The sequence below is a fragment of the Schistocerca serialis genome, chromosome 3 (genome assembly GCF_023864345.2).
Source record: "Schistocerca serialis cubense isolate TAMUIC-IGC-003099 chromosome 3, iqSchSeri2.2, whole genome shotgun sequence".
Taxonomy (NCBI): domain Eukaryota; kingdom Metazoa; phylum Arthropoda; class Insecta; order Orthoptera; family Acrididae; genus Schistocerca; species Schistocerca serialis.
Genome location: NC_064640.1, coordinates 423,866,036 through 423,893,310, shown reverse-complemented (window position 1 = coordinate 423,893,310; position 27,275 = coordinate 423,866,036). Strand labels below are relative to the sequence as shown.

General features: G+C 36.4%; 1 protein-coding gene across 1 annotated transcript in view; it reads left to right on the top strand.

Annotated features, from left to right (window-relative positions):
• LOC126470304 (protein unc-79 homolog) overlaps positions 1-27,275 on the top strand; it is an 857,658-nt gene that overhangs the window by 304,192 nt on the left and 526,191 nt on the right. Inside the window, exon 19 of the mRNA XM_050098074.1 lies at positions 18,239-18,387. Within this exon, the coding sequence (XP_049954031.1) occupies positions 18,239-18,387 (149 nt within the window). The remainder of the gene's footprint in view (positions 1-18,238; positions 18,388-27,275) is intronic.

The following is a 27,275-nucleotide window of genomic DNA, read 5'->3' as shown; positions in this document are numbered from 1 at the left end:
AATTTAAGGAAATTTCATCTGAAACAGATACTTATAGAAATATATGAAAATATATCTGTTACAAAATTTATCAAATGACTGAGTGTCCCACCACCTTCCCCTCCCCCACCACTTGCAGATCTCCCAATTGTAATTCAGTTACAATACTGTCTATTTCAGTGGACCAGATGAGTAAAACTACATTAAATGTTTCATCTTACTTGTGGAGTGGTTGAGATGCATAACTCATACTTGCTAACAGTGGAGTGGTTGAGATGCATAACTCATACTTGCTAACAGTGAGCTTAAATCACTGCCCACCCATCTCATAATTAAGTTTTCTCTGTTGTTTCCCTAAATTGCTTAAGGTAAATGCTGTAAAGATTCATTTCAATAGGCAACAGATGATTTCCTTCCACATCCTTATGTAGTGGTCAAGCTCCAGGCATAATACTGTCAATGAGACCTTAAACTGTAATACTCCTTCTTTCTATCTTCTGGCCCACCATGAGTCATAGACCAGGATGAGGCATCTCAGTGGTACAGAAAGCTGTACCATAAGTGCAATCACAACGAGGGGGAATCTACAGAGATGCCAGATAAACCTCTACTTCCTGAAGAGGAGCAGTAGCCTTTTCAGTATTTGAAGGGGAAACAATATGTGTGATGGACTGATCTGGTTTTTGTAACATTTAGCAAACATAGACTTGCTATGCTGGACCTGTGAATGGCTGAAAGCAAGGGGAAACTAGAGCTATTATTTTTCTTGAGGTGTGCAGCTCTACTGTATGGCTTAATGATGATGGCATCTTCTTGGATAAAATATTCCAGAGGTAAAATAGTCGCCCATTAGATTTTCAGGGTGGGGACCATTTGGGAGGATGTTGTCATTTGAAGTTAGAGTAAATTGGAATTAGTGAAGTGTTGTGACAGGAAGAACATGACTTATGGTTGGGTGAGTATAGAGGTATCAACACAAAATCAAATAGCAGTAATGCAGGAGTGGGTCTAATAAAGTATAAGAAAATGGTAATGCAGGTAAGCTAATATGAACAGCATAGTGAATGCATTGTGATAGCCAAGGAAGGAATAAAATCAGTACAGAAAAGTGGCACAAGTTCTGTAGATGATGATGAAATTAGAAGAATGTTTGGCAAGATAAATGTAATTATTGATAGAGTTAAAATAAAAAAAAATAAAAAAACATTATTAAAAAAAAATTATTGTTAGGGGAGCCTGTAATTCAATACAAGGAAATTGAAGGAAAGGAAAAAAAATAATAGTGGGTAAACAGCAGAAAGGTAGGAACTTAAGGAGGTGGTACCTGGATAAACTAACAGTACCAGAGGTTACAGAGAGTTTCAGATGGTATGATTGACAAGAACAGGGGACAGAAATACAGTAGAAGTAGAATGGGTAGCTTTGAGAGAAGCAATAGTGAAGGCAGCAGAGGATGAAGTGGGTGAAAAGACAAGGGCTAATAGAAATCATTAGGTAATACAGGAGATATTGGATTTAATTGATGAAAAAAGAAAATATAAAAATGCAGTAAATGAAGCAGGTGAAAAGGAATACAAACATCTCAAAAATGAGATCAAGTGCAAGGAAGTGCAAAATGGCTAAGCAGGGATGGCTAGAGGACAAATGTAAGGATGTAGAAGCATGTATCACTAGGGGTAAGATAGATACTGCCTACAGGAAAATTAAAGAGACCTTTGAAGAAAAGAGAATCACTTGTATGAATATCAAGAGCTCAGGTCAAAAATCCCTCCTAAGCAAAGAAGGGAAAGGCAGAAAGGTGGAAGGAGGATATAGAGAGTCTATACAAGATTGATGTAATTGAGGGCAATATTATGGAAATGGAAGAGGATGTAGATTAACTTCAAATGAGAGATATGATACTGTGTGGAGAATTAGAGAGAGCACTAAAAGTCCTAAGTTAAAACAAGGCCCTGGGAGTAGACAACATTCCAGTAGAACTACTGTTAGCCTTGCAAGAGCCAGCCATGACAAAACTCTTCCATCTTGTGAACCAGATGTATGAGACAGGCGAAAACCCTCAGACTTCAAGAAAAATGTAATAATTCCAATCCCAATGAAAGCAGGTATTGACAGATGTGAAAATTATTGAAATGTCAGTTTAATAAGTCACAGTTGCAAAACAGTAACACAAATTCTTTACAGAAAAATGGAAAAACTGGTAGAGGTGACCTCAGGAAGAATCAGTTTGGATTCCGTAGAAATGTTGGAACACATGAGGCAATACTGATCCTATGGCTTATCTTAGAAGACAGGCTAAGGAAAGGAAAACCTTCATTTGTAGCATTTGTAGTCTTAGAGAAAGCTTTTGGCAATGTTGACTGGAATACTCTCTTTCAAATTCTGAAGGTGGAAGGGATAAAATACAGAGAGCAAGAGGTGATTTACAATTTTTACAGAAACCAGATGGCAGTCATAAGAGTCAAGGGGCATGAAAGGGATGCAGTGGTTCAGAAGGGAGTGAGACAGGGCTGTAGCCTATCCTCAATATTATTCAATCTGCATATTGAGCAAGCAGCAAAGGAAACAAAAGAAAAATGTGGAGTAGGCATTAAAATCCATGGAGAAGAAATAAAAACTTTGAGATTTGCTGACGACTTTGTAATTCTGTCAGAGGCAGCAAAGGACCTGGAAGGGCAGCTGAATGGGATGGACAGTGTCTTGAAACAAGAATATAAGATGAACATCAACAAAAGCAAAACGAGGATAATGGAATGTAGTAGAATTAAATCAGGTGATGCTGTGGGAATTAGATTAGGAAATGAGACACTTAAAGTTATAGATGAGTTTTGCTATTTGGGGAGCAAAATAACTGACAATATTCAGAGTAGAAAGGATATAAAATGCAGACTATGGCAAGGAAAGTGTTTCTGAAGAAGAGAAATTTGTTAACACTGAGTGTATATTTAAGTGTCAGAAAGTCTTTTCTGAAAGTATTTATATGGAGTGTAGCCACATATGGAAGTGAAACATGGACAATAAACAGTTTAGACAAGAAGAGGATATAAGCTTTCAAAATGTGGTGCTACAGAAGAATGCTGAAGATTAGATGCATAGGTCATGTAACTAATGAGGAGGTACTGAATAGAATTGGAGAGAACAGGAATTTGTGGCACAACTTGACTAGAAGAAGGGATTGGTTGATAGGACACATTCTAATTCACCAAGGGGTCACCAGTTTAGTACTGGAGAGAAGCATGGAGGGTAAAAATTGTAGAGGAAAACCAAGAGATGAATACGCTAGGCAGATTCAGAAGGCTGTAGGTTGCAGTAGTTATTTGGAGATGAAGACTCTTGCACAGGATAGAGTAGCATGGAGAGCTGCATCAAACCATTCTCTGGACTGAAGACCACAACAACAACAACAACAACAACAACAATTGAGTGGCATTGCGAACACTTGATTTAAGAATCACACAAGCAGGGTGCATATATGCAAGAGACCTAGAGGCACTTGAAGGTTTCAGACAGGTTATAGGATGATAAAACAAAGATTTTGAAATGAAATTTTAAACTGCAAAAGAATTCCATGGGTAGATGTAGGCTCTATGATTTATGTGTTATGAACTGCAGATTAAAACTGAAGACATTTCAGAAAATTAGGAAACTAAAGAGATGAGACCTGTTTAAACAGAATGGACCACAGGTTATTTAGAGTTTCACAGTGAGCATTGGGCAATAATTGATGGAAACAGAGAAAAAGAATACAATTGAAGATGAATGGGTACCTCTGTGAGTTTAAATAATCAAGGCAGCAGAGGGGCAAATAGGTAAAATGAAAATGCCCATTAGTAATCCATGCATAATGTAGATGATGTAGAATTTAATTCATAAAAGGAGAAAAACAAAATGTACCAAATGAAGTAGGCAAATGAAAATAGATACATATAAGAGTGAGATTGACAGAAAGTGTAAAAGTGGCTTATTGGGTATGACTAGAGTTCATGCTAAGCTATAGAAGCAATAATAACTACGAAAAGATAGAGCCTACCTAGTGAAATACTGAACAGACCTTGGAATATCACTGACCAGGATTTTATCTCAGAAGTCTTGCAGTCTTTTTTTCTGTCCTCCTGGGATTATTTGATTTGATGACAAGTTGTTAAACAGCAAACTCAGCACCACATAAAAAACTTGAGATCTTCTCATATTTATTAACACAAGTAATATTATGATAATCAACTTGTATTCAAGCATTTATACAGGTCATAAGTGAGCACTTCATCTACATTATGATTGTTTAACAAAGTGATAACAAATTTGCTCTACATTTAAATCATCAAGTTTTTTTGGGAAAATAACATGGAATTTGATTTGGTTATATAATTACTGCACAGTTTTACTGTTCAGCCCCAGCTTTAACAATGACAGCTACTGTACTGAATCACATTGATAAATACATTGTGGTTATTCAACACAAATCGACTAACTTACACATAGTAACTAACTGTATAATGTTAATGAAATAAGTGTGACAAAGATGTTTACTGAATGTGGTCTAAAATGTAATGAAATAAACTGTTATAAACTAGATGGTCATCTACTGGTAAACAGTTATTATAGGAAACAGCATAAGGATGGAGGTGTGGCAATCTTTGTGAGAGAACATATTACATGTAAGAAACTTGCATTTATTGAGCAGTACAGTGAAGAGGGGATATTAGAAGTAAGTGGTATTGCAATTCATCTAAAAGAGATGGAGTCAATATTGTAAAACACAAAGTAATACAAATATACAGATCATCTTGTACAGATGTAATCCATTTTCTCAACAGCATCAATACCATAATTAGGCAAACTTGTCCCAATGACCTTACTATACTTGGAGCCCTTAACATTGATGCAAACTCTGACAGCATTGCTAACATGAAACTTTATTAACTTCATGCAATCTTAGAAATATAGTTACTATGGATACCAAAGTCTCAGATTCTAGTTCTACCAGGAAAGATTATGCAATAATTAACAAAATTGCTGAAGACACTGCTAAGCTTAGTAACAGACATCCATTACTCAGACCACTCTGCACAACAGATAGAATATAGAAAAACAGCTCCTAAAATAATACCAAAAACATTTGAAACAAAACGAGCTATGAGCAATAGTAACATGAACTCTCTGAAAATTAAACTAGCTGAGGAGAAGTGTGATCAAATCTATGATGTGGAAGGATCAGATAACAAATGGGATGAGTTTTGTAACATCCTATTGAGACACTTTGATTCCTGTTGTCCCATTAAAGACATGCAGACAAGACCAATACACTGTCAGAGTGAAAGAAATAACAAACACAGACTTCCATCCACCCTTGTTAAGCTCAGGTAAAATATTCATGACCTGGATGTCCTGTGCAAATTAACAGTACTGTAAATTTAAAAAACAAAAATATAACAAAACTAAGAAAACCTTTAAAGCAGAACTTTCAAACTTTAGAAGACAAGTCCACAGTAATGAAATCTCTTAATCTACAACTGTAAGCAAGATGTTGTGGAAACTGATCAATAAGTATCAAAAAATCTCCACAACTAGGGACAGTAAACCCTTATGCATTATACAGGATGGTAATATTATAAAAGAACCCAAAGCATTATGTAACCTTTTTCTCAAACATTTCATATCTAGAACAGGAAATTCAACACACACTTTAGAAATGTGCCAAGAAATACCAAAGCACACCCCTCAAGCAGTGAGTTTTGAATGTAATGAAGTTAAAGAAAATGATATAAGAAAGATAATCCTCATATTAAAGAGCAAGTTATCAGCAGGATGGATGACACATCGAACGTTGTAGTTAAAAAATTCATATTTTTGATCGCTACCTTTAGCAAGAATTTTGAAATGGTTATCTTTTCTCAGCTTTCTGCTCTTTTTACAAAGAACAAATGTCTAAAAAAACACAGCATCGCTTCAGAAAAGATTGGTGCACAACTACTGCAGTTGCTGAATTTCTCTGTAAAGTGTACACTCTCCTAGACCAAGGTATAAAGACATTTGGCATATTCTTAGATCTTTCCAAAGCCTTTGACCCAGTCAACCATTGGTTGCTCATTGAGAAACTGAAGGCTCGCAACATCAAAGACTCATCTATGCAGTTACTGACCATATACTTGACAAATTGCAAACAATGTACTAAAATTTTATCTAAAATGGATAAGAAGGTAATAGATTTCCAATCTTCTATATATAGAGTAATCCAGGGAGTACTGCAGAGATCGATCCTTGGTCCCTTTCTCTTCTTGGTTTATATCAGTGACTTGACACAACCATTCAACTCATATCTAGTAACCTATGCTGATGACATATACCACTTATTTTATGAAAAAGACTTGGAGACATTACACTCAGTTACAACTAAGAGTGTGGCAGAAATAACCACTTATTTTCTACATCAGGGTCTAAACACCAATGTCAGTAAATCCCAGCTACTAACATTTAAAACAACTGGTTCTCATGAGGCTGAAATAAACAATATTTGTGGCGTTACATCAGTAGAAACCAATAACATTAAATTTCATGGTGTCTATCTGGACAAAAATCTTTGTTGGGTAAACCATATTACTTCTGTGTGAGAGAAAATCCGCAGTAGCTTGAATCTTATGAGCCAGTTGGCAAAAATAGTGCCAGTCCAAACACAAAAAACTGTTAACTATGTAACAATTTATCCATTTCTTAATTATGGTATTGAACTGTGGGGGTTGTGTGACAGACCTGCACCTGAACAGAATATTAGTGTTACGGAAAAGAGCCATTAGGTTAATACATGGACCAAAGTCAGGAGAGTCCTGTCATGAAACCTTTGTACACATAAATGTCTAACAGTATATTCCTGGTATTTGTATTAACTTATTATACATTTTCTGAATAGTAAAAACAAACCAAATAAGTGCAGTGATACACGTAATTATGATACTAGAAGTAAGGGAAATACTTCAGACAGAGGACAAAATTAGAAATAGCTGACAATAGTCCATATATTAATGAGCAGATATAGTTCAACAAGCTGCCACAAGCTTGGGAAACTTGTGTACCAAAGCAGTTTCAAAAGAAGTTAAAAGCATTCACTCAGTGAATTCTAAGCTACTTGCCCCCTCTTGTAACACATAATATAATTAGAATAGTAAGACAAATGTATGTACCACCACTGTATGTTAGTGCCATGTATAGTAATCTACTCAACCTGTGTATGACATTTGCAAAAGACATCAGTTTGATGGCCTACACACAAAAAAAGTAAATAAATAAATAAATGTTGACAATTTAGCTGTTTAACATGAACTCAGAACGCACTTGCTCACTGAAATTTCATGTTTATGTGGTTTGTACCTATAGCTGATAATTAATATTTCTTTAAAGAGAAATTTTCTGTATAAAATAATGGTTGTACTGTTATCAGCAAGTAAGAAGGTACACAGTGAGTAATAAAGTTTAGATGGTTGCTGCTTCAATAGAAAATTGAATATTTTAAGTAACTTTTGTAGATGCTCTACATGTAAAATGTAAAACAGAAAATAACATAATGTATTTAAGGAGAGAATTGTAGCAATTGGGGCTACCACACCTTGCTACATCTCAATCTTTGGACAGAAGAGAAGCAGCTATAGGGATATCAAGAGCTTAGATGGCAATCCAGTACCGAGAAAAAGTGTGAAGGCTGAAAGCTGGAAAGAATATATAGAAGAATTTGGAGATTCAGAGGAAGCTTGTTAAAGTGTTGACTTGACTAAACTCTTTGAAATTTTGAAGGTAGGAGGGATAAAATACATAAAGTGAAAGGTTATCTGCAACTTGTACAAAAACCAGACTTCAGTTATAAGGGTTGAAGGATATGAAAGCGAAGTAGTAGTTGAGAAGTGAGTGAGACAGGACTATAGCCTGTCCCCATTGTTATTTACTCTGTACATTGAGCAAGGTCTATAGGAAACCAAGAAGAGATTTGGAAAGGCAATTAAAGTTCAGAGAAAAGATATAAAATCCTGTACAACCAGAAGAACATGTGACCATGTTGTAATTTCTGTTGGAACCAAGTCCACTAACTTGTCTGAGATAATGAGACTGCTACTGTCCACTAACTCGTCTGAGATAATAAGACTGCTACTAAGTCCATGAATATAAATTGTAATATTAGAAAGATGGTATATTCTTCAGGTGGAGGGATATGCGGGAAGAGTTTGTACAAGAAGCACAATCATCATGGTAATTTTATAGAACATTTCTTCAATTCTTTGCTGTACAGCTGAACAAAATAGACTAGCAATCTTAAATTATCCAAGTTTTACAGGATGTATTTCTAAAGTTGCAGATTCAAGTGTTAACAAATTCTCTTTGAGTTAAAGTACATAATGTTTACTTTTCTTTATTCTGTGCCATTTATTAGAGATGAAAGTAATAACTTTTGCTTCAGGAATGTTTAATAATGTCAAAAGAATATATGTAATTTTAGACGTGAGGGAGACCACTCACCAAACAGCATGGAATCATCGACAGGCACACATAAAAGAGAAAGAAGAAAATGTGCTATCTTTCAAAATCATTCCTTTTTCAAGGTAGAGTGCACACACACACACACACACACACACACACACACACACACACACACACACAAACACACCTGTGCTCCTACCTAGACGTCCAATGCCATGACTGTAGTTTGACAGGTTGGGGGGATGGGATAGGCGTTATGTCAGATGGGATAGATAGAGGGAAAGAGAGGCAGGAGGAAGGCAAAGTGATTGGGGGTGGATAGCTGGTGGTTGAGAGGGGCTAGCCAGATTTCTGGCTAGGTATGCAGGAGGGAGGGCTGGCATCTGTATGGGCTAGGCACATGATGCACAGGTGTTGAAGCCAGAGGAGAGTTGTGCATGATGAAGGTGATGTGCACATGTGAATTGGAATGTGATGATAGGGCAGAGTGCGGGGAAACTGTTGTGTGGAAGGTGTAGAGACAGTGGGTTTGTACTCTAGCTCAAGAAAGGATTGATTCTGGAAGCTAACTTCACTATTTGATGAGTGGTCACCTTTACTCCTAACATAACCGCAGTCTACCAGTACTTTCCAAAATAATAAATATGACTGATATGCCAGTTGATGTGCTGTAATATATTCTGTTATCAGATGATATAAATAGGACTGAAGTGTGTGTGCATATACACTTGGATATGCAAGAGTGCAGGATCCAGTTTAAACTAGGAAAAGTACCTGATCGTGAAACATATTAGGTTTGACACTGATTTTTTATATATAGGGTGTTACAAAAAGGTACAGCTAAACTTTCAGGACACATTCCTCACACACAAATCAAGAAAAGATGTTATGTGGACATGTATCCGGAAATGCTTAATTTCCATGTTAGAGCTCATTTTAGTTTCGTCAGTATGGCTTCATTCCAACGTGATCAAATAGTAAATTTTCGCAATCAACATGCGTGGGCTGACGAGAATCCACACACAATTGTGCAACCACATCAGGGCTGACGAGAATCCGCACACAATTGTGCAACCACATCATCAACACAGTTTTTCTGTGAACGTTTGGGCAGGCATTGTTGGTGATGTCTTGATTGGGCTCCATGTTCTTCCACCTATGCTCAATGGAGCACGTTATCATGATTTCATACGGGATACTCTACCTGTGCTGCTAGAACATGTGCCTTTACAAATACAACATAACATGTGGTTCATGCATGATGGAGCTCCTGCACATTTCAGTCAAAGTTTTCGTACGCTTCTCAACAACAGATTCGGTGACCGATGGATTGGTAGAGGCGGACGAATTCCATGGCCTCCACGCTCTCCTGACCTCAACCCTCTTGACTTTCATTTATGGGGGCATTTGAAAGCTCTTGTCTACGCAACCCCGGTACCAAATGTAGAGACTCTTTGTGCTCGTATTGTGGACGGCTGTGATACAATACGCCATTCTCCAGGGCTGCATCAGCGCATCAGGGATTCCATGCGACGGACGGTGGATGCATGTATCCTCACTAACGGAGGACATTTTGAACATTTCCTGTAACAAAGTGGTTGAAGTCACACTGGTATGTTCTGTTGCTGTGTGTTTCCATTCCATGATTAATGTGATTTGAAGAGAGCTCTAAAATGGAAATTAAGCGTTTCCGGACACATGTCCACGTAACATATTTTCTTTCTTTGTGTGTGAGGAATGCTTCCTGAAAGTTTGGCCGTACCTTTTTGTCATTTTTTAAATCTTTTGGCAGAGCAAAAACTAATATGTTAACTTACTCAAATTGCCAGTGAACTGTTGAGTATTAGTTTTGTGTTAACTTCTTGTTCTAATAGTCCATGTCTTTGCATGGGTGACATTTAAATGCCATTGAAAATTAAATGTTTTCACTGTATTTCAAATTATAAATTATATTAAGAGCCTTCAAAGTCAACTCTATAACTCTATACTGGGCCCCACTCTGAAACTTGCTTATAGACTGACTGATAAACCAGAACATTATGACCGATGACCTACTATTGACATATAGCCATCGAGATGATAGCAACGTCACCTGGTGAGCAATGACTGCTAGTCAGACACACTGACAGTGTGCTGTTTGTGTGCAGAGTGGGGAAGGTGTGCAGTCTATCAGAGTTTGCCTGAGGGCAAATTGCAATGGCTCAGAGGCTAACATGATTTCTCAGGGGTTCTAGAAGTGCTGTGATGGGTGCCTTCAAACCAGAGTGAAACCACATCCAGATGTTGTGGGGTTGGGCAGCCACTCCTCATTACAGATGTCAGACATCATAGGCTGAGCATACTGGTCAAACAGGGAAGACTTTAATGGTGGGCAGAGGACAAGTGTGTCTGAACATTCCTAACAATGGGGCTCGGCAGCCATTGACCCATGCATGTGCCAATGTTAATACTTTTACAGTGGCAACTATGACTGAAATTGACATATGACCATCAGCACTGGACATTGGTACAGTATCAGAGCATTGCATGATCTTATGAATGCCAATACCTTCTTCATCTACTGCAGAATGGGGACAAGCAGGTGGCAGCTCCACTATTCTCTGGGGAACATACATGTGGGCATCCATGGGACCAGTGGAGCTTGTGGAGGGCCCGATGACAGTCAAGAAGTATTGTACACTATTTTCAGACCACATACATCCCTTCATGGTGAACGTATTTCCTGACAGTAGCAGCGTTTTTCAACACGATAATGTTCCACGTCACAAGACCAGGAGTGAGATGGAGTGGTTCGAGGAATATAATGGCAGGCTGCAATTGATATGCTGGCCCCCCACTTGCCAGACCAAAACCTAATCGAACACATCTGGGATGTGAGCTAATTGCCCCTCTCAACAGAATTTAAGGGTGTTAGGTGACTTGTGTGCGCAGATGTGGCGCCAACTCCCTCCAGTGAACTAACAAGGTCTCATTGCCTCCTTGGCACAATGCATTGCTGCTGTTATCCATGCCATAGGTGGACACACCAGCTATTAGGTAGGTGGTAATAATGTTCTCGCTGATCAGTGTATATATTCTAAAGTGATTATGGGTTGTCTTGCATTTGCTTAGAAGTTTCTTTCCATGTACTGCATAACCTCATCTACTAATTTCATTTTAGAGTCAGGACTCATTTCTAAATAGTCAAGGGAGCCATCATGCACAATCTTGCCAAGCTGCTCTTGGGCAGGACTCATACACTGGTGAGTGAAAATATTATGATCATGTGGTTTATGATATGTTGGTCCAATTTAGGGATCTAGAACAGCAGCAGTTCAGCATGGCAAGGGGTTTCACAAGCTCTTTTTGGGTATCTGGAAGTATGTGGGATCAGTTGTCTATGCACACACTGTGCAGTTCCCATAAATTATGGGATGGTGGTTTGTGGATACAGAGCAAGTGCATTCTAGACTTGCAACATGGACAGATATTCTGTTAGAGGACGTCGTCACTGTTGGGGAAGACATCAAGCATGACTGGGTTTGGGTGGTTCACAATAGCATTCACATAGTCCAGAGCTGTAATGGTGCTTTCAGTTACTACCACAGATCCCATAGAAGCCCATATCAGTATCCCCATAGCATAATACTGCCCCCACCAGTTTTGAGCAACCATCCACCTGGGCTACAGTGTAGCTGGATTTGATCACAGACTTGGTGTAATAAGAAACATGATTCATCTGTCTGGGCAACATATTTCCATTTATTCATGGTACAATCTTGATGATCTCATGTCCAATGCAATTGTAACTGACAGTGTCATTGTGTCAATATGGAAACATATAGGGGTCATTCACTGCTGAGCCACATTCAAAAATGTACTCTGAATGGCATATTCTGAAACACTTGTGCCTGCACAAGCATTGTACTTTGTCATCATATCTATCAGAGATTACTTCCTTTTTCTTATTTACATGGCAGGCAAGCCTCTACCCTCCCCATTTTGTGTTTTCATTGTGCTTCAACCACTCTCCACTGATGCTAGTGACAGTAGCACACAAACAGCTGACTAACTGTGTCATTTCAAAGATGCTCATTGCCAGGTGCTGAGGCATAACAATCTGCTGTTTGTCAAAGTCTCATGCCAGTGGATTTCCCCATTAACAGCCTGTATCATCACTAGCATGATGACCCATTCATGTCTACTCCATTCCTGTATTTTTATTACCTGTCAACATAATGTTTTGGCTCATCTGTGTATTTACAACACTCAGGAATGCATATTTATATTAATTATTTTTGGCAACATAGGAGTTTACCACTGGTGACCCCAATGTAATTGATACCTTTTCTCCAATTGACAGGCATACAGAATGAAATGTCAAATATGGCATTATACTGCTTCCAAATAAATAGGAAATGAGTGTTAACATCACATAAAATATCCTGCAAGCACTATTTAAAATAAGATCTGATTAATAAAATAACATTAGAAGTAATTTTAAATATCAGTGAACATTTGATATTGATGCAAAGACCTAAACAAATCATCCAGAAGATCCACTGAATTGGCCATCCAGTACTTTTCCCAAAAAGGCACATCCTAGGGAAGTTCCTACTAACAGACATGGTCAACACATTTCCCTTCCTTTGTTCATTATTAAGACATATAAAATTAAGAATTTTTTTATTGTTTGTTTCTTACAGTTATTGTTGTTTTTGTTTTCAATGTAACTTTTATATTGTGGTTTCATAGATTGCTAAGTTTTTATTAATTTTTTTTTCTGTGTTCGCTGAATGTTATTATGTGTACCTATGGAGATGCCAAATCCCATCAAATTTTAATAAACAAGTAAAAGAAACCATTGTGAAATAATCATGTAGTGCTGATGAAGATTTGATAAAGCTGAAATGAAGTTGCTGAACTTCAGATTACACCTTATTTAATACCAAATGATGTAAGGTTCCAACTTCATGACAGAGATGGGTAGAATTTCCCAGTAAGCATGTCAACAGGCATCCATGTGTTCATCTGAATGATAGTTGGCCCTTCCTGGTCCCTACACATTTTGTCTGTACCAGTGAAACTAGGGCCATATGTAAAATATTTGGGAAATATATAATTTGACTAATAAGTGAAACATGCTGTGAACAAATGAACCATCAAGAGTCAGTTTTGCCCAGTTCACAGAGTCCATTGTCACACATTGCTAAACCATCAAAAGTATAATATTTTATGTTTAACAAGTTTTCAAGTTTGTTGCCATATACTCAGTATTATGTCTTTAGGTGTTTAGCAGTCTTTGTTGAGAAACACTGTGCACTATACAAATCTAGCTGAAAAAGGAAGGCACAACCTACAAATCATAAACTTTTTGCCCAAAAGAGACCCTATATATGCATTAACTAATAAAAATTATTGCTCAATTTATCAAAGAACAATATAAAAATGGAAGCTTTTTAAATCTATATGTGACATTCCAGGAACTCTTGTTTGAATCCTTTTGTAGTTTAGAACTAACTGTGTGTTTCAGGAAAATTGGTATTTTAAGGCTTTGTTGCATGCATTACATTCAACTTACAATTACAAGTCATGCATCAAATAAAAGAGCAGTTCAAACAGTTTTGTTTGTATACTTGTGTACATACACATGCATTGTTTCCTGTGCATCTCATTAGAAAGTGCTAGTAACAACAATGGCTACTAGTGGCCAGACAGCTTGTTGTGTTTTATAGTTTGAAAGGACTCAGTCTGTTTTGGAGTGCTACATGCATTCTGTATTAAGTTCCATAGTAATCCTCCATGTCATAATAATACCCATAGATGGTATCATCAGTTTGAAAACACTGGCTCTCTCTGCAAAGGGAGTAGTACATGACAACAAAGGGTGACTGAAGAACATGTTGAATGAGTCAGAGAGGCTTTCATGCATAGCCACAGGAAATCAGTTCTGTAGGGTAGTCATGAATTAGCAGTTCCAGTATGTCTATGTGGAGACAAAAGAGACACCTAGAACTATGTCCTTATCATCTGCAGTTGTTACCCACTCTAAAGCTTACTCCAACTTTGTAAACAATATGTTGCTAAACAAATTCAAGGTATTCTGGATTGTGTCATCTTCAGTGGTGAATGAGGACACTCATGAATTTGATTTCAGAATTTCAGAATTCTGAAATGTAGTATAGAGGGTGCAGCAGAAAGCTGACAAAGGCTCAGAAGACAAATACAAGATGAGATGTGAATGACTAACAGGAATGCATGATGTACTCACACTTGCAGACAAAACAGTCTCATATCAATAATTTCAATCAGAAGGGACCTTTGTTTAACCAGAGCTGTACTTCAAGACAATTCAGCAGCCCTTATTTGTCTGTTGAGAGAATTAGGGTGGCCTACAATCACATGTGATTAATTTCCTGCAATTACAGGTGTGAAAATTCCTCTTCTTTTAGGTGAACCTCTCCATCCAGGTGGGCAGTTCAGGAAGAGATTAAAATAATTTAAATTTCAAATACTGTAAGAATAGGGAAATTGGATACTGCATTTAGTATCATGCACTAAAATATTAAGGCTTGGGAAACAATGTTAATAATCATAGTATTTACTTAAATGAATGAGGAAGTGGGAATTCAGTTTATGCACTTTGTCTGAGCATCATGCAAAAACAGAAATAGAAATGTTAGATGGTGAAGATTATTAGTTAGCAGTTACCTTTTACAAAAGTAAAATGAGTAGTTTACAACTAGCATTCCACAGGTTCAAAACTGGTACTACTCCTGTGTCTGCTCTGTATACATAATCTCCCATTTGACACTGATGAGCATAAACATCACTCTTTGCTGATAATGCAATCATCATAATCAAGCTTAACATAGCTGCAACAGTAAGAGCAATACAAGAAATATGCAAAAGTTTACTCATAGGTTCTTGGTAACAAATCTATCAGTTCAAACACAGTTCATTCAATTCTGTAGAGATGAAGAACACCAGTAATGGTACAGCATGGGTAATAAGAAAGACATAAAATTGATTGTTCAAAATTTCTGGGTGTGCATATTTGTCAGAAACTGAATTGAAAATCACTTATTACACATAAGCACAAATGCTCAAGGTCACCCGCATTTTCTCTTTAAGAATTTACTGAGTTTGGTGATGAAAGCATTAGAAAATTAACTTACTCTCTATACTCCCATTCATTTATGTCATATGGAGTAACTTTCTGACACAATTCCACATATAGGCACTAGGTATTCATTGCACAGAAATATACTGAAAAGATAATATCTAATATCTTTCCTCAGACTTAATATAGGCAACTGTTTAAAAAAAATTATGCATATTATAACAGCCTCATAATACAGTTACTTGATTTTGTTGTGAATAATCTGGCAAAATTTCAAAATTAACAATAGAATTTATAAATATAAAATTCACAATTTGGCCTAAATCTTGCACACAAAAGAGGAAGGTATGCACTCATAAAACTATTTGACCACCACTCTTACAAATGAAAGGTACTGACACATTATGAAAGTTTCAAAAACACATTGAAATAATTTCTACTTGATAACTGCTCATACTTAATATATCAGTTTCTGTCATGGAATAGGATTAAAAAATTCAGTTATATAAATGGCCAGCATGTAGTCATGTATTCACTTTGAAAATGTATATTATTTGTAAACCTAATCTAAGTTATTGCTTGTTGGCTTTTGTCTAGGGATCTTTGACTCAAGTTTGTTCAAAATATGGTTGGAATGCATTATGTGCATAGTTCTAGTCCACCAACTTTGCCAATTGGCCCTAACACTGCTGATCGATGGTGAATTTGTATAGGCTTAAATAGGATTGTAAAAGTATAACCCTTTATTTCTTGAAAATACTTGTGAAGTACATCCTATGGCTCAGAATTTGTTTCATTTAAATATGTACTAAAGTTATGCAAAAATTGGTGACCTCTTAGGTGTATGCTTCCCTTATTAGTGAAATTTAAATGTTAATGAGAAATTTTTTAGACTACAGTTAAGCTAATATTTAGTTTGTTCTTGATATGAACTGTTGTTAGATGCAGGCTTTATCAATGACTTGCATTATAAGTATTTCCTTGCATCATGGCTGCTTTAGTATGTGTCAGGGACAGTTACAGATAAAACAAGTTAGTTTGTTTATCATAGCTGGACCATTTACAGCAAGAATTAGGATGGTAAATCCTGACTATGATTAAAATTTGATTGACAGAAGGGATCTACATTGAAGTCACCCAGGGGAAATCTACCTGCCCAATATATCAGCTTCATAGGGGAAGACTTAACTTTAAAAGTTGGAAAAGGTAGTACACTAAAGATTGACAGAAACATAAGTCAGCAATGCTGATTATTTATTCCTCACTTTTATCTAATCTGTTTACTCAACAACCTTGATTGTGGCACATGAGCTTTCTTTGTGATTAAAAAAAAAAAAAAAAAATGGAAAATTATAAAGGAGCTGATGACTTTGGCTGTACAGATTGTGTGAATGAAATTTTGTTATGATGTTCAACATATACTATAAAATCAGTGCCACTTTCAAATGCTTCTATGGCTATCTATATATATTTTTCTGAATGTGTTTGTTCTACAGTTATGCATGTTTCTACATTATACTTCCCAGGCAGAGTACTGGTCACCTTGTTATATACTTCCGATTAACTTAATGGATACTTCAAATGAGTGCTAAAGAAATATAATGCACTACATCAGTCTGCAATATTTGTATGTTTATTATCCACCAAGGAAGTGTTATAGACTCCCTGCTGTTCCTAATCAATATAAATGATTTAGGAAAGAATCTGAGCAGCTCTCTTAGATCATCTATATATGTTGCTTTCATTAGCCATCTTGTTAAGTCATCAGAAGATCAGAACAAATTACAGAATGATTTACACAAGATATCTGTAAGATGTGACAAGAAACAACTATGAGAAGTGTGATGTTCTCCACATGAGTACCACATTTAAAAATCTTTTGAATTTTGATTACATGATAAATCATACAAATTTAAAGGCTTTCAGTTTAAGTTAATACACAGACATTATAATTACTAACAACTGAAACTGGAATCATCACATACAAAATGTTGTGGAAAGGTGAACCAAAGACTACATTTTATTGTCAGAACACTAAGAACATGCAACAGCTCTTCTAAAAATACTACTTTTTAACTATGTTAGTCCATTTTCTACTAGAGTACTTCTGCGCGATATGGAGTTCTCACCATATATGATTGATGGAGGACGTTGAAAAACTTCAAAGAATAGTAGCTCCTTCTGTATTATCATGAAATAGGGATGTCACAGATATTAAATGCAAGTTTATGTGCCAATAATTAAAACAAAGGTGTTTTTCATTGAAGTGAGATCTTCTCCCATAATTTCAATCAGCTATGTACTCTTTCAAATGCAAAAATAAATTTTTTACTTCCATTTACATAGAGAGAAATGTCCTTCATGATAAAATAAGGAAAATCAGAGCTTGCATGGAGGGATTTAGATCTTCACTTTCCCGTGTGTTGTTCAAGAGTGGAAAGTTGAGAAATACTGTGAAAGTGGTTCTACGAATCCTCTGCTAAGCACTTAAGTGTGAATTGCAGAGTAGTCATGGAGATGTAGATAATTAAAATACATAGTTGAAAACAAATGTATTAAAAGATGATCAGTACTCTGTCCAAAAAGTGTCATGTACATACTTGTGATAATATTTTGTTCTGAAACACAGTCTTCTATTTTCATTGTGATGAAAAATGAATTTAGCTTTATAACCAAGTATAACATGAATTCTTGCAGGAACTTCCAAATACAGAGGAACCAAATATTTTGTATTATATGCTCCAATGTTTGCACATTTTGTGCTTGCACGGTGATGCTTTAACCAAAGCAGCGAAGGACCAGCCAGGTTTCCTCATATGGTGCCAAGAAAATCTTACAATAAAAAAGTAAGTTTAGTAATACATTTATCAGTGGCCAAGTCAATGCAGCTGATATGGTGGCTATGTCAAATTATACATATACAGATATCAGCTGCTCCAGATATGCTGATACATCTCCATGTATAACTGTGGTATGGTTGTCTCTATTGGCAAAGCTACACTCATCTCCATAAATTAAGGAATATTTTACAGCTATGTAAAACATGGTTTGTGGTGACACTGTGAGAACTTAGCTTGGTTGGTAATATATAAACATGTGACATAGTTGACATACCTGTACAAGTTTACTTGTTGTGCCTGCAACTGTTCATTTTCAGCTTAGAAAAGTTGCTCTGTGTGCTCAGCAACCCACTGGTTGCAGTTCCTTCATGTAAATGCTCAGTGTGGCTCAAAAATCTATGAATGGATCCAGGAACAGTGTGCTGTTCACATATGGGTTACAGTTTAATACAATGACTAATTCTAACTGTCTATTCTGCTGTCATGCTACATTAGTAGGGCCCTAATGCCAGTCCAGCACAAATCTTCCAACTTGCCCCATTGTTGTAAGTCAACGCCCACTGGCAGCTAATCTTTAATTCCTTTGCATCTTGGTCAATGGAGAAGCTTTAACTCTAACATAAAATCATTTCTCCTTGACAATTCCCTGTATTACATGCATGAATTTCTGTTTAAAACCTGTCAGACCTTAAAAAATAAAAAAATAAAAAAAACAATTTTTAAGTGTAGTATCTTGTATACGACTAAAAAAATAAAATGATCACTTGTATTAACACTAAAGATTTTTACATATTTCATAAACTGACTCATTCCATATCATTGCAGTAAAGGTGTCCTCCAAAAGTCTCTGGATCATTAATGAACTAACTGTGAGGTCAATGGAGAATGGTGCTTAATGGAGATTGATGGTCAGTGGAGAGAATGATGCTTGATGGAGAATGATGTTCAGTGGAGAATGATGATCAATGGAGAGAATGATGGTCAGTGGAGAATGATGATCAATGGAGAGAATGATGGTCAATGGAGAGAATGATTTCAATAGAGAATGACAGTCAATCAAGAAGTTTTAAATCTAACATAAAATCATTTATCCTGGAAAACTCCTTCTACTTCATGAACAAATTCCTTTTTGAAAACTAGTATCCTGTAAAAAATTTAAAAAATTATAAAAAAATAATTTTTAAGTGTTGTGGGTTTAGTATAACTAGAAAATAATACATTCATTTCCATTAACAATTACCATTTATGCATATTTTATAAACTGACTCATTCCACACCATTGCAGTAAAAGACTCCTGCAAGTGATTTATGGAACATTAGCTGACTGACTGTAATTGTCAATGGGGAATGATACCGAATGGAGTATGATTGTTAAGAGAAAAAAATGAGGGTCTGCAGAGACTGGAGATCAGTGGAGAATGGTGGTCAGTGGAGACTGATGGCCATTGGAGTATGATGGTCAGTGGAGAATGCTGGTCAGCAAAATTGTAAGAAATTGCCACAAAACAATAATAGATTGTCTCAAAACTGTATCAACCTGCCCCTTTCCCCACAAACTGTAACAAATTGTTCCTAAAACTGTACAAGTTTGCTCTAAATTGTGTTGACTTGCCCTAAACTGTATGAGTTTGCCCAAATATGTGTTAGCTTTCCCCCAGACTGCAACATCTTGCCCCCAAATTGCAACAAATTGCCCTGAAACCATAACGATTTTTCTAAAATTGCAACAAATTACCCCAGAACTGTAACAAATTGCTTCAAAAGTGTAACAAATTGATCAGCCATATTGTAATAGATTACTGTCAATACTGTCCCATCATTTAAATTAAAATATATTCCCTACCTCTCTGCCTTTTGATTAAATTTCATTTCACATAGATGTGTGCACAACATATTTCTTTGATTTGTACACCTCAGTAAACTTCATATCTTTCCACCTCTGCCTCATCATTAAATGTGCTGTGACTAAATTTAAAAAAAAATACCTGAACTCTTTGCACCATGTTCAGAAAAAAATATAAGTACTTTTGCTTTATTGTTACCACACACACACACACACACACACACACACACACACACACACACACACACACACACACACACACACACACATCTACATGCATGCATTTTATGGGCATCAGTGCAGGGCTACTTGCTGTGACATGGACAGAGAGATAGAGAGAGAGAGAGAGAGAGAGAGAGAGAGAGAGAGCATGAGCGGGTCGGGGGGTTTATGTGAGTGAACTCACTACCACTGAATGAACCAAAAACTGCAGAGCGAATGTGATGGAAAGCAAAAAGTAAAACAAAAAGAAATGCTACATATAAAACTTATTGTGAAAAGTTTTTAATTCAGTGTAGTTATATTCAATATTTTCCACTATCTGAGCAATTATGATGGATCACCAAATTTCCATGGAAAAGCATATGTCAGAAAGTTGGTATTCATCTTTACATTTTCATGTATTTATATTATTCACATTTTTTACAGATATTTATACTTTTTACAGATATTTACACTATTTACCTGTTTGAGAGGCATTTACAATTAAATCAATCATCATCATCTTTCTTCAGATGGCAGTGACCTCATGCTAATGTGCTCACTTGACCATAAAGTATGCAACACTTACCATCATTAGTCAAAAGAGCCAATTTGCTGTGCTTTATGGTTGAAACACTTCGCAGCTTTCCTCATATTATATACTCCAATGTTGATTTTTCAGTATCATGTAACAAACATTCCTGATAATCATCAATGCCAAGTTTCTTACCTGATAATGATTTTGCCCCTTTTGCTCTACACATTACAAGTAGCGCCTCAGTTTTGAGAGCATACATTGTTGCTCTCTATCCTATGAATTCTGTAGTGTTAGTGACACATGGGATGTTATGAATGCTATTATCAGGGCAAGTCAAAATGTCAAACGAACTATGCAAATTACTTTTAATAAAATCATAAATATTTGAGGTGGTTACATGATCTATGAAATGATCAGTGTCTGTGTGACACATTTTAACAATTTTTGGCTTAAATTTCTTCAACATATAGCCATAATGAAAATCTGCAAGCAGTGTCTAGCTTTGTCACTAGTTCCTCATCACTTATTTTAACAATTTTTGAATAGTTGTGCTCAAAAAACTGTTATTCATTAAACTGATTTTTTTTTCTTTTCAAAATTATTCTTTGCATTCTTGCATTTCTCAGCATTAATGCCAATATACATTTTCATGCAGGCTGATTGAAGGAATGACAATAACCAGTGAATTTTACATGGACTGAGAGTATTGCTTGGACATAGCTTTAAATCCCTGTAATAAATCACATAATTTGAGATTCTGTGGAATGCCCAGCTTGTTAATGCTAGGCATTGTTACAGTTTTCTCCAGATTGAATGATAGATCAGAATGGAGTCCATGTCAATTTTCTGGGTACTCAAGATCCCCTTTCTGCCATCTGTAAAGTAGGAGTAGTACAGCTTTGCACTGTTAGGTGGCGAGAGCTTCATATCTGATGAGTCAGTGTGCGAAGTGGCATTCAGCTGGGAGAACATGCTGTGTGTCCACAGTGATTTCTGGTGTGTGGTGATTTTATAATGGATCCATGAACAGAAGCGTGCACGGACCTTCGTGATACTGCATCTGATAATCCAACCTTATTGTCACGGGTTATCAACAGCGATGAGAGGTGGATTTATGGTTATGACCCAGAGAGAGAGCAACAATTGACTCAGTGGAAGAGCCTGGGCTCTCCAAGACCCAAAAAAGTGAGACAGGTGAAGAGCAAAGTGAAGAGTATGATCATCATTTTCTTTGATACCAAGCGAATTGTGCACAACAAATTCATCCTACCCAACCAAACAGTGAATTCTGCGTACTATTGTATGCTTTCTAACAGCTCTGTGAAAATATGCAGTGATGACGGCTCGAACTTTGGCATCAAGGGAACTCGCTGCTGCATCATGACAATATGCCCTGTCACACAGCCATGTACACCAGGATCTTTTTGGTAAAAAACAACATAGTGGTTGTATCCACCCACTGTACTCGCCAGATTTGGCACCTTGTGACTTCGCGCTATTCTCAAAACTGAAACTAAAGTTCAAAGGCTGTCAGTTCGACATTCTATAGAGGATTCAAGAAGCATTTCTGGCGGTGATAAACTCCCTCAAAGAACAGTACTTCCAGAAAATGTGGTTGGGCGGAGAGCACATTGAATCTGCCACTACAGTACAACCTGTCGAGATGGATGAAATCATGAGGGAGGAGGTAGGCACTGCATTTATTCCATATACAGGTGCACTCTCGGGGAAAATCGCCCACATTTTGAAGAAACACCGGGTCAGAACTGTGTTTTGTCCTCCAAATAAAACTCGTGCACTGGTGGGGAGCACCAAAGATGACCTCAGTTTGAGGAAAGCCGGTGTGTAACAGATTCCGTGTCAATGTGGCAAGTCTTATATTGGTCAGACGATGTGTACCGTCAAGGAGCGATGCCGTGAACACCAGAGGCACACTCAACTGATGTATCCGAGCAAGTCGGCGGTCACTGAATTTTGTTTGTCAGAAAATCACGCTATGGAGTATGAACGCACGAGGATTCTGGTACAGATGTTGAGATACTGGGACAGCGTTGTTAGAGAGGCCATCGAAATTCGCACCAATGATGACCTCATAAACCGTGACTGTGGCTATAATCTTAGCAAGGCTTGGGAACCAACGATTGGGTTAATCAAGAGTAATTCGAGCAAACGTATAGTTGTGATGACCACGGTGGACAGAGCCATCACTCCAACTTCATCTCAGACGCCGTTGCAATCTGTTGCACCATGCGACCGTGGCGCGGGGCGCGGACAGCGGACGGAGTGCGCTGTGGGCAGAGGGTATTTAAATCAGCCGCCGCTGCAACCAAACCCAGTTCCCTCTGAGCAGCCATAGCGTATGGATCTCCATGCCAGCACATTCACAGGAGCTCAATCCATCAGTTCACCTGATGATGGCGACATGTATGATTGCCGAAATATTGTGCCCGTTGGACACAGTAGACCGGCAGTAGACCCGTGGATATTTTGAATACACAGATTAATTGTTTATTGAATAGTGATTGAATAGATCATGTTGTTAATAATGAAAATTATTTTTCTGAGTGCATAAATTTAGATGAGCCCGTGAATGAAAAAATGAAGATGGCAAACTTTTGCAAGCTATAGAAACAGGAAATATAATTAGTTATTTTCTAGTTTATGATTACATGATTCCAACTGAAATTAAAAATGCGTTTCATGTAAAGGACATGAGCAAGAATTTGATTAGTTATGTTAAAATAACAGAAAACACAAAATTATATCTATCAGCTATATCTCTATGCTAAATACAATAATTTAATTGTGATTGTTTTGAAAGAAGATAGGCTGTATAAAATGACTAATAGACTTTATAACAAAGAGATTAATTTAAATAGTGTGACTAGCGAGGATAATATGTCACTAAAGGAGAAGTGGCATTATACACTGGAATATGTATATTTTAACAGTTTGATTATGTTGTGTAAACATCAGTTAGCAGATGAATGCCAACAAAATTAGAATCAGATTTTATGAATGTAAATGTCATATTGAAAATGAAATGCACAATTTACCTTTTGAAAACAACAGATGCAAAGTGAAAGAAATGGTGGTGGTTAATCATACAGATTTAAATTGGTCTCACTCATCTCACAGTTTGCTTGAAGAAAATTATTTTCCTACTTTTAATTGATGATTATAGTAAAGCAGCTAGAGTCTTCACTATAAAATTTAAAACTCAAGTTTGTGATTGATTTGTGGAATATGTCAATGAAACTGAAACATTAATCAGTAAAATTATGAAGATATTGAAATGTGACAGTAGTAAAGAATATTTAAATTCAGAAGTTTATCAGTTTATAAGATGGCAAGGAATGACTTCAAATATGTTTCCTCACTATGTACTTGAATTAAATGGTGGAGCTGTAAGATACAACATCAGTTATTGATATGTCATGATGCTTGTTAGCTGAAGTGAGAGTAGACAGAAGAGTTTGGCCTCAAGCAGTTTTCACACCTATGTAACTTAAAAACAGAACTTTAGCAATTACTGTTGAAAGTATAACTTCTTATGAGATTTTGTTTCTGAGGAAACCTGATTTTAAACATTTAAAGTTGTATGGAAATAGGATATTTGTATGTTTACCAGAACATTTGAGAAAGTCAAACTGGAATTTTAAAGCAGACTTGGGAATGTTGATAAGCTAGAGTGAAGTTGGATACAGAATACTGATAAACAATAGAGTTATCATTGCCAGACATGTTGATTTTGCGGAAGGGAATATCAGGTTTATTGATCTAAAGGACCCTGATTAAGGGAGCAAACATGGAGTGATTCTGAGTGCAAAAGCATAGACAGTGAATCTGTCAATGAGGAAGTGGGAGAAACATGTACTGAAGGGAGTTCAAGCAATGATAAACAAGTATGTGAGTTGAGAAGGTCAACTAGTGTATCCAAAGATATAAAGATTTTCTCATGAATAACTTCACTTCCGTAAAATTGTTTAGTGCTCAGAAACTAGAAATTATGAGGAGGTGATGACTCATAATGAGTCAAAACCTTGGAAATAAGCAATGGATGAAAAAACTGAAAATTTTAATAAAAATAAAATCCTTAAATTTGTAACTCAACTAGTAAATGTAAGTGTTCTTAATGTAAAGTGTGTTTTTACAAAGAAATCAGATACTGAAATCTGTAAATTGAGATTAGAAAACAGAAAAAAATTGTGAATGATATTTATTCATTAGTTGCTGTGATGCACATTTAAACTTTTGTTGTTATATTGCTGTCAAAAGGGCTTAATTGTAAAACAAATGGTTGTACATACTGAATTTCTAAAAGGAAAAGTTTTCTCAGAAATTCATGTAAAGCAACCCCCAGAATACGAAGATCAAACAGGCAGAGTTTTAAGTTTTTTAGGCTATTATTTGCTCTGAGAGAAAGTCCTCAAGCGTGGTATGATTATTTTAGATGCTAATCTTTCTTGAAAGTAAAGGGAAACTTAAGAAATTAAACTCTGTTGTCCAACTGATTTCAAATGAAATAGTTAGATGAAATAAAGAATTCTCTTAAGGTTAAATATTGACTATAATTATGTAAAGAATGTAATGACTCTTAGCCAGGAAAGCTAGATTGAGTCTCAAGCTAAGAAACATAATATTGAGCACTACAATTTTTACAATACACTAATGGAAGTTAACTTAAAATCAGCACCAACACAAGATGCAAGTCATTATATTAAGTACAGGAACTTGGAAGATTCTCTCCTCTACATCAGCTCAGGAACACAGTCAGATATAACCTAGAGGGTAAACTATTTGAGTAAGTTTCAAAATTGTTACAATTACACCCACTTTAAGTACACTTTGCAAGTACTGAAATATTTGTACCAAATAAGAGGTTTGAAGTTAACACATGGAAGGACTGAAAATATTGATCTCTTAGAGTGTTTTGTAGATGTGGATTTGACAGGTGATTGTTTAGATTATAAGTCTACATCAAGCTATTTAATTAGATTATTTGGAAATCTAAGAAATGAGCAAGTGTTACAAAATCTTTTATTTTTGCTGAGTAGGTAGTATTGTCAGAAGATGTCACTGAGATTAAGTTAATTCTGGATATTTTAAATATTTCTGATGTGAAGTCTGATGAACTTGTTCATGTATATGAAGACAACTCAGGGGCAGTCAGTATTGCTAGATATGGTAAATTTACTAAAATTTCAAAGTATATGGAAGTACACTACCATTTTGTGAATGAATATTATAGGAATGGAATTATAGATATTTGTAAAATAAATTCAGAAAACAATGTAGCAGACATTTTTACTAGATCTCTGAGCAAGAATAAATTTGTAAAATTCCTGGCTAAGAGTCATTACATTCTTTACATAATTATAGACTGTAATTTGATTGTGATATAAACAGAAGGAGGCATGTTGGAATATGGTACACTTCCATCAGTGGTATTGACAGTGTTGAGAGGACTCTCAGTAATAATAATAATAATAATAATAATAATAATAATGTCATGTGACAAGGGCCTCCCGTCCGGTAGATCGCTCGTCTGGTGCAAGTCTTTCGATTTGATGCCACTTTGGCGACTTGCACATCGATGGGGATGAAATGATGATGATTAGGACAACACAACACCCAGTCCCTGAGTGGAGAAAATCTCTGACCCAGCCGGGAATCGAACCGGGCCCTTAGGATTGACAATCTGTCGCACTGACCACTCAGTAGCTCAAATGGTTCAAATGGCTCTGAGCACTATGGGACTTAACATCTATGGCCATCAGTCCCCTAGAACTTAGAACTACTTAAACCTAACTAACCTAAGGACATCACACAACACCCAGTCATCACGAGGCAGAGAAAATCACTGACCGCACCGGGAATCGAACCCGGGAACCCGGGCGTGGGAAGCGAGAACGCTACCGCAGGACCACGAGCTGCGGACCCACTCAGTAGTAAGTACACATGTGTATAAAACAGTCAGTCAGTTCCATGCCTTGAGAGTGTTCACAGTGTACAGACCTTCTATTAACACATATTCCTAACAATTTTAATTGTTTCTTCAATTCAGTCATTACTGTAATGTACATGATAATAAAATGCATATCATAATTTGGTAAATTGTGTAACTTAGCAGGCACCATAAAATTAAGTTTTAACAAAAATCAATAAATGCAAGATACAGAATGTTACAGGAGAGGTATTTTTTAATTGTCCTCAATATCATGGATTTAATAAATTTCAAAACTATCATACTGTTCTTATGTAGATAGTGGTTCATGAAAGAATAATTTAAGTTCATCACTAATCTCCTTT